The sequence below is a fragment of the Cariama cristata genome, unplaced genomic scaffold, assembly GCF_000690535.1.
Source record: "Cariama cristata isolate BGI_N322 unplaced genomic scaffold, ASM69053v1 scaffold37252, whole genome shotgun sequence".
In the NCBI taxonomy this organism is placed as follows: Eukaryota; Metazoa; Chordata; class Aves; order Cariamiformes; family Cariamidae; genus Cariama; species Cariama cristata.
In genome coordinates, this window is record NW_009606173.1 from 1 (window position 1) to 13749 (window position 13749).

The 13749-nt window shown below is 40.3% G+C and overlaps 1 protein-coding gene across 1 annotated transcript in view; it reads left to right on the top strand.

Annotated features, from left to right (window-relative positions):
• Positions 1–7308: 7308 nt before the first annotated feature.
• Positions 7309–13749, top strand: part of LOC104158570 (Wilms tumor protein homolog) — a gene marked incomplete at its 5' end in the record, with an annotated part of 16514 nt that continues 10073 nt past the window's right edge. The window contains 3 exons of the mRNA XM_009696256.1: positions 7309–7440; positions 8707–8809; positions 10137–10287. Coding sequence (XP_009694558.1) covers positions 7309–7440; positions 8707–8809; positions 10137–10287 — 386 coding nt within the window. The remainder of the gene's footprint in view (positions 7441–8706; positions 8810–10136; positions 10288–13749) is intronic.

Sequence of the window (13749 nt, forward strand, 5' to 3'; positions counted from 1 at the left end):
CTGGGCGGCCATCTTCCCCCGTCGGGCCTCCCCCGGCCGGCTCTCCGAGGAGGGGATGCTGGGGGCAGAAAGGGAGAAGGAGTGAGGAAGGCGGCGCGAAGCTCAGCGCCAGGCCACTCGGCAGCCTGTGCCCGGTGCCTGCAGTAGGCCTGCTCCAGCTTAGTTATCCGCAAACGCGCCCCGGGGGGCATGAGGTAGGCCCGAGACCCGCTGGGTTGGTGCGCTACCCTATCGTCACCTTGTTTCATCCACAACCGCTACCATGAGCAAAGAGCCACCTTTTGATCTTAGCCAAGACAAAGCCAAAGATTGCCTGCTCTGCTCGGAGTAGATAATTGGCTACCAAACCTCCCCTGCCGAGGGTAGGTATCACCGACTTGCTTTGAGATGTTCCCAGCGTCGAAGCATGCGCAGTCTCAAGTGAACAACAGAAGTCTAGAAAAGCCCAGATCAATCTGTGCTTTCGTGTAGTTAGTTGTTCATAAATGTGAAAACCTTGTTCAAGATGGACTTTGTGTACAGTAGGGTGATAAAGGAAAAAATATTATGAGTCTGCTTCTAGATCATTCACAAATGGTGTTTGAAGGTTAGAGGAAGAAGATAGTAGCATAGTAAACTATCTGTATGGAAATGAACAAGAGAATTGAGCCTGAAGAGATCTGTCAAGGAGCTCTCTTGTGGTTAGAGAGGATCACCAAATCCTACCATTGTGTACAGTTCAGTGTCTTTGCTGCCGATCCTCTCTTTTTAAAGGTTATTTCCTACTGTTTTTTTTATAAGTGTTTTTGATTTCCTTTTTAAACTGTACCCTTTAAAGATCAGTCATTGCAATATCAGACACTGTTTTGTCTCTTCTGAAGAAAATATCCTGCAAAATGGAGAAACACATCAACCTTGACCGAGGTCCAAGTTATTAAAGCAAGGAAGAGGTTATTCTTTGGGGAACTCAGTGGAAAAAAAAAAAAAAAAAGAAAAAGACACAATACAAATATTAAAGGAGTACTGAACAAAATAAATGGCTTCTTACTTGTCCAGGAGTCAGACTGTTAGCAGTGTAAAGTATGTGACCTAGGATGCATGAAGGGGGGGGGGGAGAAATCAAGATGAATGATCTATGGTAAAACAAAGCTGAAAGTTTTGGTATAGGCCAAGATTGTAGAATCTGTGGAAAATCAGTGCTAGACATAGCCTCATCACTGGTAATATGAGCCAAAATAGTTATCTGTCTTTTCTGGCTGAGAGTTACAATACACAGTACCTCAATTTCAGTTGCCATGAACATAAGGTATTCTTCCCAAGATTTACATCTTTAAAATATATGAACTGTTCATAAGTGATTCCCAGGCGTTTAGTATTTCAGATGCTTTTCTCAATCTTGTAGTTGTAATTTAAGAATTTGGAATCAATCTTTCTGTTGAAATATGGAGCTTCTAGATTCTGTCCAATGATGACAGTCCTTGTTTAGCTCCTTGCCTTGAGTTCTCCCCAGCACTTCTTCCTGGCTTCAATAAGACTTTTGCACATTAGAAGAAGGAAGAAAACATTACCAATAAGTTCTGCAAATAGTTAGAGAACTCTGCAATTATATAAAACTTATGGCTCATACACTTTATACTTGACAGTAGACCAGTTCAGTAGCTTGGTTTTGGGGTTCATGTTCAGTGTAAGTTTAATACACTGCAATGAAGCTGTTGCCCTGTATTTCGGGTAGAGTGAGTTAGAAGCTTCTATGCTTAAGTTATCTATCAGTTTATCTGAGAGCATTCTGGTTTTAGCTGTTTGCATTCTTGCCAGTATTTGACTGAATCTCCTCACTCCAGATTAAAAGTTTGAAATTTGGCAAGGAATACTGTCAGGTGGCCAAAGCCGTGTCCTTTTCAGTCCTTGTGAAAATCATTCCCGTTGAGTTGCAAGCTTAGGAACAGTCCAGTTTGTTTGTGATCAGAAGCAAAAGCCTGGCATTTAAACTATTGAATGATTTTGTCTGCTCAGAGCCTGCTGCAGCTTATGGCTTTAAGGTCTTAGAAGACTTTTTTTCCTGACTCTTTTTTCCTCACTGGGTATTTTAATGTCAGATATTGGAACTGAGAGCAAGAAGTTCCTTCATCTTGGTGGGTTTTAGTGTTTGAGTGCTTTCAGTAGGCGTAAGCATTAGGAAACTGTGGAAGGCATGGCCTGAGTGACAAGCAGAGGTGGACAGTAAAAGGTAGGGAATAGAGTGCCTGCCCAGCCAGTGCTGGGTGGTGGAGAGAGACACGTAAGGTGAGCAGAGACATCGTCTTCTGGCAGAGTACAACGATGTGATAGGCTGGCAGGGGAAGGGGAGAGGGCGTGTAAATGGGGAAGCAGATAGAAAAGGCTGCAGCCATGAATTCTAGATGTTTCTACTTACTGGCAAACCAAAAGGAGATCTGATAGCCCCAGCTGAGCTTCTCTCTGCAAGGTTGTCCCTTGCAGAGAGACAACCCACTACTGCTGCCATATAGTCCAAGTGACTTGAATCTGTGTTGTAGATTTTCACTTAGGTTCTGAATGCCAAAGATTGAGCTCAAGCTGTGCTTATAATGTGTGTGAGGGAAGAACAGTGCCTTGTGAGCTACTGCGTTGATTGTGTGTTGCCTGTTTGTCCAGGGGCTTCTCTGTCACCTTCTGAACTTTGGGTAGACAAGAGGGAGGGCTGGCTTGTTGTCTGCAAGAACTGTCACACAAACTGGCAGCTTCAAGGATCTGAAAGGAAAGCTTCGTGGTTAAGGCAGTGAACATCATTGTGGGACTGGATTTTATCTCTTTGGACTGTTTGCTGATGGTTTGTTCCTCATTTTGTGGTATTTTGTTTGGAGCAGCTGAGGTCAGATTTATACTGTTGCAGGAAAGTCCGTGGCTCCTTTGCTTATTACCCTGAGAACTCAGGTCTCAGGGATCTCAAAACAGATGTGCCACATTCGTGGACACCTTTCCCTTCAATTTCTGTCCTTAATATTTTTGTGTTCCTTTCTTATTTGTCCAATGCGGAAAAAACTGCTTCCCTTCATGGTGGTGTTGTAGAGGTCGACCTCCTGACTATAAAACCCTCCTTGATGGTTTGATGAGTTCTGTGTAACAGTGACATGGAGATAACTTATACCAAGCAGGAAATGATATGGCACAGTAGACAAGAAGTGTAGTCATACACCCAACAGCAAGACTTAACAGAAATATTGCATAGTTATCTCTTCAGCTGCTTGAGTAAAAAGTTTTAATCCGTATTTTCAACAGGCATCTTAAATCGAGTATATAACCAGACAAAATTTGTTTGGTTTTCTCTTTTGCTTTTGCTTGGATGTTAAATAGTCAGCATGTTCCACAGAAATTTTGCTCTGTTCTCAGGCTCACTGGAAGGAAATTTAGGTATGATCTCTGTAGAACATAAAACTGCATCTGAAGCAAGGTAGTGAAAACTTACTTTGTGTAGAAGTGAGTTGTAAAGGTTTTTCTCTTTAGCTTTGGTGGTATTATTAGTAAAATTTGGAGCCGTAAAACTTCCTACTTGGGTTCAGTTCTGCAGTCAAGATGAACTGGAAATGGACAATGATCTATTGTCTCTAATACAGAATTTCCCCTTTCCCACTGATGGCTGAGGGTCTAATTTTGAAGGGAAGTGTTGGGTGAAATCCTGATTCTACTCAGGTGAATGGTAAAAAAACCCCAAACCAAACAAAGACTATTGAAGTGAGAGAGACTAGGGTCCCCTGAAAATCCAGTGCCTTCCTTTCATCAACTGGCTGATTTTCTCAGTGAAGAAGGCAGAAGGGCTGTAATCTGTGAAATCACATTTTTAAATATTCCTTTGCCTTGGAAAGTGCAGATAAAAATGCAGCTTTATACTCCACCCTCCGTAATAGTATTAGACAAAAAACAGGCAGAAACATGATCTTCCATATAACTAATCAGAATCTTTTTGCTGTCTCCTTACATATTTTTCCCAGGGTGCTAGGATGGTAAATATTTTAGCAGAGGGAATTAACTCTACTTCTCTTCCTTTATGTTCTGTTATCAACGGGACTAGCCCACACCCTCACTTTGCCTCATTTTTGGCTCTGTTTCTAAACCCTAAAATTCCTGTTCCTGCATTGAAACACAATTAAATTGAGGCTTAATGTGGTGCCTGTTTTATGTAATCTTGCTTTCTGGCTTTTTTTATTCTTCCAAGTCTGAATCTCATGAATCAATGTGTATTCACGTTTCATCTGAAATTTTCTGACTCTCCTTGGTGTGCCCTGAAGCTTCCCTTTTTTGGTTTATGAAATAATAATAAAAAGCTTAACTCTTCAGATTAAGTTGTAACTGCTTTATACCTTAGACAGACAATTTAAGTTTAACAAAGTAAAAATGGTGTGAGAGAGAAATTGCAGCTTGATTATTTTTTAAAATATTCAGATTAGAATGTCATCTTTTATGAGTTTTTTTATAACCACTTAGATTGATACAACTCTCTAAAGCTGCTCTGTTTTTCATCACACATTCTCATCTGTAAAACCTTCATTTTTATTAATCTTTGTACAATCTGTAGAACTTTGAGATTAATCATTTTAAAAGAGCTACTCTCAGAGTGTTAAGGATTTGCTGGCCTAATGGTAAATGCAAGTGCTTCTAAATGCTCTACAACACATAGCGCTTGCTTAGCATTTTATGTTGCCTAAGTATCAGTCTTTGTTTCCCAGTTATCTAGAGTTACATTTTATAGCTACGTTTCCAGGTCTGTTTCTGGCTGCTTAGAACCGGAGAACAAAATATACTGAGTCCTTTTTTCACCAACCAACTCGAATTCTAAATATTTATAGTCCAGTTCTGCCTTTGTGCAGTTCCCATTGAAGTTAAAGGGAGTTGTATATTTACAAGTAAAGGCAGAACTAGACTGTGAGGCCAAATCCTTCACTCCTACAGAAATTTCTGTTGGATCCTGGCAGGCCAGTTTGGCTGCATCTGGCCTTGCTTAGTCTCCTTTTAGGACTTGTGGAGGGATTGGTCTAGTGTCTCTCCTAACTATAACTCCGGGCTTTACTGGGGATTTTTTTTTTTTTTTTGTTCATTCTTTGGTTAATGCAACTGTTTGCCCCCTGGTTATGCCCCTGGCTTTAGCTGAATTTCTCTGGGGGGCTGCTCAGCCCTTGGAGCAGGGAAGGACACAGCGTAGGAGCTTTGGCTGTGCTCTCAGCCATGCTCCGAGTGTGCTTGCGGCCGGGCAGCGAGCGGCTCCGTTGGCAGTTCTCCAGGCTGCTGTGGTCTTGCCTGAGCTGCCCATCCTGCTGGCAGAGAACATGGGGGCCCTGGTCCTAGAAGCCTGTCTCTCCTGAAGTATCCGTGTTTGCCTACCCTGGATTATCAGTGTTCATCTGGACAGCGCAGTATAATCTCTAATGCATCTTCTTTTTATTTTATAATGCATGTATTGTTAGTGGGTCTGGGGTGTACAATGTACACATTGCAGTGCTTTGGTAGAGATCTAGTCCTGAGGGTCTATCGGGATAATTTGGCTTTATTATACTTATAGCTTTGGTGGCCTAAGTGTATAAGGCATTGTCTCGTTGCCTTGTTAAGCATAGAGTGCCTGACTAGAAAAGATGGAAGTTAAGGAATCTCCTACGCTCTTAAGATTTCCATTTAGTTAAGGTACTGCAGGTATAAATTAATCAGTTACCGGTATTGCTCATGCGTGTGGCATTGCATCTCAGCATTATCTCTTGTATGCAGTAAAGCAGGTGCTTGAGTTTCAGTAAGGTATTTAGGAGATTTATATCGGTTCTTCTATCAGTGCTTTTATTTTAGTGTATAAACTGCAGCAATACGAAACAAGCCAACTGTGCAAACTGTGGTATACATTTTGTGGCATACATCATGGATACATTGAGTAAAGAGGCTGGAAGAAAAAAGAAAGTCTTTCACAATGAGGTTACTATCGATGCAGAGTGAAGGGTGAAGTTCAAGGGAGTAGCGGTGTAGGGGCAGTTTCTGAAAACTCGTCCCTCAGTGTTCCAGTTTCTCCACTGGCTGGAGAGAACATTCACATGGTAATTTCTGCCTCCCTGAAGCTCAGATTATTCCATAGCACTTCACAGTGAATAAATAGTGTTTTAACCAAGAAATCTCACGTGATCCATTTTGCTGTCGTCATCCGTATGACCACGCTGAGTACCAGCCAATGTTGATGGAAATGTGCCCAATGTAAAATGGGAACTAGGGTTCCTGATTATTAAAGCATCTCTCCTAGGGAGCTGGTTAAGTACTCAGAATATTCTGGGTCAAGAGACTTAGAAAACAAGTTTTAATCTTCAAGGTTTTGCAGCTGTATGTATAGTTTTAGTGAAGTATAACTAGAAATAATGGGAGGAAATATGAAAAAGGCTGAATGTTGAGGAAGGCTTCCCGACTGTGCAATAAAAATCGAGGTGGAGATCATCTGGAGAATACCTCCCATTCATAGAGCCATTCCTTAGGGCACAGACAGGGACTTTGTTCTGCTGCTTATTCCTGGGAGGAATTATTTCGGAACTAACTGGTCTTTAAAAAACCGGTTATCACTGAAAGATAAAAACCACGTGAATTTGGAGGCGAAGTGGGGCTGTGTTTTATGGTATAAGCTTTTACTGGGTATTCCTGTTCCTCCTTCTAAAGTTTCTGACCTGGGATGACTTCTTATCTAACTTTGTGTCTCTTGTTTATTGTAATGTGTAAGGTTGCTAGTACAGGCGTGAATGAGAGGTTACACGGTTACTCAGGGTGACTAATGCTGAAGTTCATACTTACCCTTGATTTGCTGCTATGTTACAGATCAGCAATAGCTTCTACTGCAGAACTTCCTCCTAATAAATAGCAGTTCTCATTTAATTTCTGTTTTAAAATGCACTTTTTAGTTTGTGATCAACATGGGTATCACCATGGGTTGGGTGCTTTTCAGCATTTTATTTTTTTTTTAACATCTATGGATTTGCTGCCTTTAAACAGAAAGGAAAATTCAGTGCTGGTGGAGAACCTGAACTGAGCAATTGGTAATTTGTTACTTGTATTAGGGAACAAAAGGTCACATCTGGGCCCTGAGCAGAGAGGAGACCCTATTTGGTTGGACGTGGTACATATCTAGAGAAGAGTTTTATCCATTTAAATCAGATAATGGTGTCTTCCTTTATCTATTATTACAGCTATTACTACAGATCAGAGATACTTTCTTGCTGCCACCCTATAACTTATTTCATTATGATCACCTGTTTGCCACTTAAAATTGAAATAAGCAGAGCGTACCTTCCTAAAAGGTGTTGCCTTTGATTTGAATAGCCAGACGGAGCCAGGATTTGCAGCTAGTATTTTAAGCAGGAAAGGAATTGACCTAAAGGAACACATCTGCCGGTTGGCAGCCTGCGAGCCACTGTGGGGACGAACAGTGGGGAATGCAACCCACACGCCACGGTGAGAGCTGTTCACAAATACTGCTCCCCTCCTGTTTAGTGAGGTTCGCAAACCATTTAGACATCTCCTGCATTCCACTTCCACTGGCTGTTCTGCAAATCACTTAAGAGGTTTAAAACTTCCTTGTAATTCTACTCTGCACATAAACTTTGAGTGAAGAGAAAGGAAGGACCAGTGAAATGAGAGTCTGGGCCTCAGGGACCCCTTCAAATTACTATTGCAAGCATTTGGCAAAGACTGGGATAACATCCTATGTATCCATCTTTGTCCCTAGCTGTGTGCCCTTGGGCTTTCTTCTGGGCTTTCTAATTTCTGGTGCAGTGTAAAACACGAACATTTACCGTTGCCAATGTATATTAATACATGTGGCAATGTACAGACTAATGTAACATACTCATTTAAAAATAAAAACTAAAATTTGTTTACATAATTTTGACGTTAAGAAGGTTGCAAACAGGAAACACAGCAATGTTCCTAACGTTCTGGACAGGAGAACATATGATTTTGAAGAATATAATTAGATAAAACATATGGTTGTGACACCCCAAAACACAACAAAGGTTACAGATTTTTAAAATTATTGTGATGGTTCTGCATGAGGAATCTTGAAAATTTGTACCTAGTAGGGATAGGCTGGTTTTGGGTTTTTATTTTATTTTTATAAAGGGTTAATTTGTAGTGCATCCTGCAAGCTGATATGTGGGATAAATAGTTTGGACACTGATTTGTAATCTCTGTTTATGAGTACATGACTGCTATTCTTATAAATGTCATCACTTTCTGGGTAGTATCTGGTAATATCTGACTCATGAGGTGCTGACAAAAATCCACTGCACTTAATGTGAAACTTGAGGCATTTTGCTCATTCCAAAAGATATTAGCAATAGCCAGCCCCACATTTAACTGATAAATAATGTGTACATGTGCACATGACACAGTTATGCTGCTATGTGGATTTTTAGCTCTTACCTAATATCTTCATGGAAATACATTAGAGTTTGAATCATGACAATTTTTTTTTTTTACTGGACTGTCTTAATGGATACTAATCGATGTATGTGTGGAGTCAGTGCACTGTGCCAGCGGGAGCAGATCCGTACAAAGGCAGAGCAGGCTTCCTTTGGTGAATTTCATTTGAACTTGGATATCCTGGCTATAAAAGCGAACTTGCGTATGTTATCACCAACTTAAGAAATGAAACCTCTCACATGGAGCCGAGTACTGAAAAATATTTCATTTTTCTATTATTGCCCTCTTTATTTACAGCCATACAGCAGGATATGAAAATGAGAACCACAGTGCTCCCATGTTATACAGCTGTGGGGCCCAATACAGAATACACACCCACGGAGTTTTTAGAGGCATACAAGTGAGTATAGTAGGGCATTCTTCATAGGGAAGTAAAACTGCTGCCTGTTTACAATGTTCATTTACTACTTCTTTGGTGTTTGTAAGTCCATCCTTGATTTGCGGTTTCCCTGTGTTATCAAGAAATGTGTTACATAAATGTCCTGACTTCACTGAAGCTATTGAAGTATAATGTAAGATTTCTTTCTGACACAGTCATTTAAAATTGTTTATTTCTTCTTCTAAAGTACATCTGCGAGGCAATATTGCTTACCAGCTTCTCAGGATGGTCCAAAATAGACGATCCAGTTTCTGACTTCTAGCTCCAGTCACTTTGGTCGTGTGAAGCTTCTGTGGTTACAGTGGGCTATGTCTGATAACTATAAATAAGAAAGCGTTAGATGACATTTTGTTTTTACGGATTTCTGAAACTTTACGAAGTCAAACATATTTCCTTAAAACAAAATATAGTAAGTGGTTGTTTCCTAATGACTAAGTAATTACCGAATATTTGGAAGGAACTTACCATCCATGGGAGTTAATTTCCTCCCTTTCTGAAGCAGTCATGTCATTAATAAATACCACTGTAAAAGACAGACCTTCTTAAAACTGATGACAAAGTCATTACATGATATCTGTCTCTTCTGTGTTGCTCTGTGTTGTCAACATACACCAGTGTTTTTAGATAGCATCTTTTCTCCTTTTCCTTTTCTGTATAGTTTAACAAGTCATTATTCAGTGGCAAGCTCTCAGAAATAGGCTCCTGAGCCAGCTTTTGTTGAGTGAATAAAAGTGAGCAGTTGACATTGTTTAAGGAAGTTAGTTATCCCAGAAGGGGAAGATCATCTCTAATGGAACATTGTGACAGTGGCCAAAATGCGTTAAGGCTGACCTATTCACCAGCTTCACCTAGACAGTCTTTCTTGTTTTGTTTTAAAATTTTAAAATTTAAAGTAAAAAGGAGAATGCTACTCTGGTTCATGCTCTTGTCTCTTACACTAGTATAAGCCTAAAACTATTTCATATGCCAATGAGTGTTCTTCCAGGATTGTGCGATTATACATGAGGTCAGAATGTGACCCATTTAATCTTGCATATAAATATTGGTGAGAGAATTTAATAAGGACAGTTCACTGTATTTCACCTTCAAATAATTTTAATACTCTTGCAAAGAACAGATTAACGTATATTAAGGTTATACTTCTTTAATGTAGAATAAAATAAAATTGCCTGTTTGCAGTATAATATATTTAGGTATCTCTTTGTCATGGAGAAATGCCTCTGTTTGAATATGTTAAGTAAAAGTCTGAGAACATACATGTTGCATTAGCAAGTCTCTGTCATTGCAGGATGTCCGACGGGTGCCAGGAGTAGCTCCAACTATTGTCCGATCAGCAAGTGAGACAAATGAAAAACGTCCCTTCATGTGTGCATACCCTGGCTGTAACAAGCGATACTTTAAATTGTCCCATTTACAGATGCACAGCAGAAAGCACACTGGTAAGTGTCAGCGTGGATCGGTGTAAGTCATGTTACAGCACTGGACAGCAAAGTGGGTAGGGTGATTTTGAAATAGCATAAGGTGCAAGAAATGATCTGCTGGGTCAGGGGCAGTGAGAATCTGTTAGCTGAGTACGTGTGTGCTCTGTCTTCTGGGCAACCCCTCTTTTGGGTGCAGAAGACTCTGAATCTGGTGAAGAAAACCACAGAGCAGTGCTGACAGCAAGTAGATCACCTCCCTCCCTCTCTTACTGTTACAGGGCATCGTTCAGGGCTGTGAATCGTCTTCCCCTTCTCTGCCCCTACCTCTCATCTGGCATCACTGAAGCTTGCTCCAAATCTTAACTGCTGTTAACTATTACGTAGTTTCCTCTGCAAGAGGAACCTAGACATTTAGCGTCCTCTTGTCCTCCTGTGTAAGCTGTTTCTGGTTGGAGGTGGAGGCAGGGATTGGCAAATGAGCTTCCTTGCTATGGGATCTTTCCATGAAGAATTGTGCCTGAAGCCAGTCATTTGTAGGCCAAGATCTGCATTCTCTCTGAGTTCAGGCAACATAAGTTACATCTCAAAATGTGGCAATTAAATGCCCTGCTGCACCTTGCCAAAGAGTAAACAGAATTGTTTCCCCTATCAGGAGATTTATACTGTTGGAAATGTAAAGTTGTGACATACCTTTAGATATGCTCCTTCTGCATTTTTTTGATTGCCTGTCATGTTTTTATTTAGACAGTTCTTTCTGTGCTAAACTAGAAACCTGTGGATAAAATCTGTAAATAAGATGTTTAGTTAGCCATTAATATGATGGAAGGTCAAAGGGATGAAACAGACAACAGTAAGGCAGCCCATACTGCTGTGACCTAGCAGATTGTCTAACATTTCATAAAAAACAGTTTCAAACTTTTCCTTTTGGAGACCATGTGGTGATATTAGTTAATTGCGTAAAATACTTAAAGGGGAGAAATGAACATCACAAAGCATTTTTAATTTCTGAATGGGCAAGTCACAAAATATTCAGATAGACATCTTTGACGTTGCTCGGATTACACATTCAAGATAATTTAGATTGTAGCTAGAATTTAGTCTTTAGACATGAAGGTCTACAGAAATGCCGTTCTATTCTATGTAAATAATTTGGAAAGAAGAAGATTTGGAGATCTTTTGGAGTCCATTAACTGCAGTATTTTTCTTGTGTATGCCTAAACAGTTCTGAATTTTTCTCATAATCACTATTTATTTCATTCCTAAATTGATTTACTCTGTATTTTAACAGTCGTAATTTGTTTGTTCTGGTCCTGTGTTTTATTCTATTTAGTTGCTTGTCTTCTGCAGTGTTATTTCTGGGTGCATTGCAAGGAGTTCAGCTTACATATTTTTTTTTTTTTTTTCCTTAACTGAAGATGGTTTTCAGAATTATACCACATATAGTCTAGGCATGTAGAGTCATAAAAGCCCCAAAAGACATAGGGGAGAGGACTATGGCCATCTAACGTCCCTAAAGAGACTTCTCCCATTGTCTTTGAGGTCATACATGCCTCTCCTTTGGTTTACACCATACTGCAACAGGGTAGAGGAAAAACATTTTTTTCCCCTCAAACGTGTCTTCTGCACAGATGGCCCCAGATCTTTCTGCCACTATGTTTCGATGTGTTGGCAACAAAACTTACTTATTTCTCAAACCTTTGCAAGTTACTTGCCGTAAGAGGCCAGCTTGATTCCCAAAACTTGTATTTGCCGATACAAACATTGCCATTGATAAGACCATGTAAGCTTTTGAGGTTGGTTGCAGCTAAAGAGAGGAAGCACGGGATGGTGCACTGCTGGTGTGAGAATTGCTTGGGTAACTTGCCTGGCGGATGCATTCAGATTTAGAATCAGAAGGGAGTTTTCCCTTTATCAGGCTGGCAGGGTTTTGTCCTTACCCTGTTGTATAGGTACTAGCCATTTCCAATGATTATTGTCTGGAAATTTCAGTTACCAAATACCCAGCTGCTGTAGAGGCTTTGAATATGATGCTCTTCATTTCTTGTCTCCTCCTGTGGTCTGTTAGTCCTAGTTTTTGGGAGTGCTTGGTGAACTATACTGTATGGGAGCATCTGGAGTGGATAGTCTGCGAACACTTTTGAGTTAACGTATTTTTTCAGCTGCTTGGTGTGGTGGAGGGTCTGGACTTTGTGACCATAACAGTCTCTTTCAGTCCCATGCTCCTCAGGAGTCCTGGGCAGTTGAACCAACTGTAGTGATGCAAAGCTATTTCCAGTCTTCTTTGTAACTTCATGTCTTTGTCTGTCTAACCTTGATTTGTGTCTCCTGCGTGTGGAAAAGCTGATTGTCAAAAGCAAAATTTAGAAACTGATTTTCTCCAAGGGCAGATCAGTCATCACTGTGAAGAATGTGTGTGTCTTGTTGGTAATGGGTTTGGTAGCTGCAGTTCACACTTCTCTGCACCTTCTTCCTTTTCTCCACCTGCTTGTCTTTATATATTAGGGGATATCTTAAGGGGCCAGTATGACTTGAGCGAGGCTGTTGGTTTCTGTTGATAATTATGTGGCTGTCTCTTAGGCTCTCTGATCATCTTTCTGTTTGTAACCCAGTGAACTCCAAAACCCCATTCTAGAGTTTTCTACTAGGTACAGAAATTGGGCTTGGTGGAATTAGCATATTAGACAGAAAGTAGTTGGCAAATGTGACACTTAATATTCTTATTAAACAAAGGAGTGTATCTCTTCTTCTCCTGCTTCAGTGTTTTGATGGGGAGGAATCCTGACGAGCCAGTCTGAAGTCAGGAGAGCTGTCAGATGTCAGCTCAAGTGGAGGATAATTTGGATGTGGTTGGTATACCTCTTGACAGCCAACATAAAATTTTACTAGTCCTCCTGTAAGGTGGTTCTGGATTCACTCATGGGTTTGAAGCCCTTCCACCTTTCTTAGTGTAGTCGTAGGTCAATTTTTAAGATTATGAACACATGATTTGAAAACAAGCTGTTACATACATCTTATTTTTGCAGAACAATGTTGGCCCTGGATTATCTTTTTTCTTTTTATAATAGATACTTACAGAGGACTGGCTCATCAGATCTTCCGTTCTTCACCAGCTGCAGTACTGCAAAGTCAGGCAGGGCCCTGAAACAAAGGCTGGATTCTGTAATCAGTTTTTACCAATGTTTCAACCTAGCCTTACTTGAAAATATGTTGACATTTTGTACCCTGCAAGACTGCTTATCCATTGTTAACAATGCCTTTATTGAAACATGTACAGCCAAAAAAGCTTTGTTCTTATCTTGGTATATTTTGCTGCAGTAGATAGGCCTCTGAAAGGAAATGCAAAAATACATATAACTTTTCAACAGTACAGCAAATAATGTGAGTTGTCATCCTGCGGCAAACTTCAGAGACTTCTTTGCAGAAACAAATTGATGTCTAGACCTCCATAAATTTCATTTACGGTGGAAACATCAGCATTCC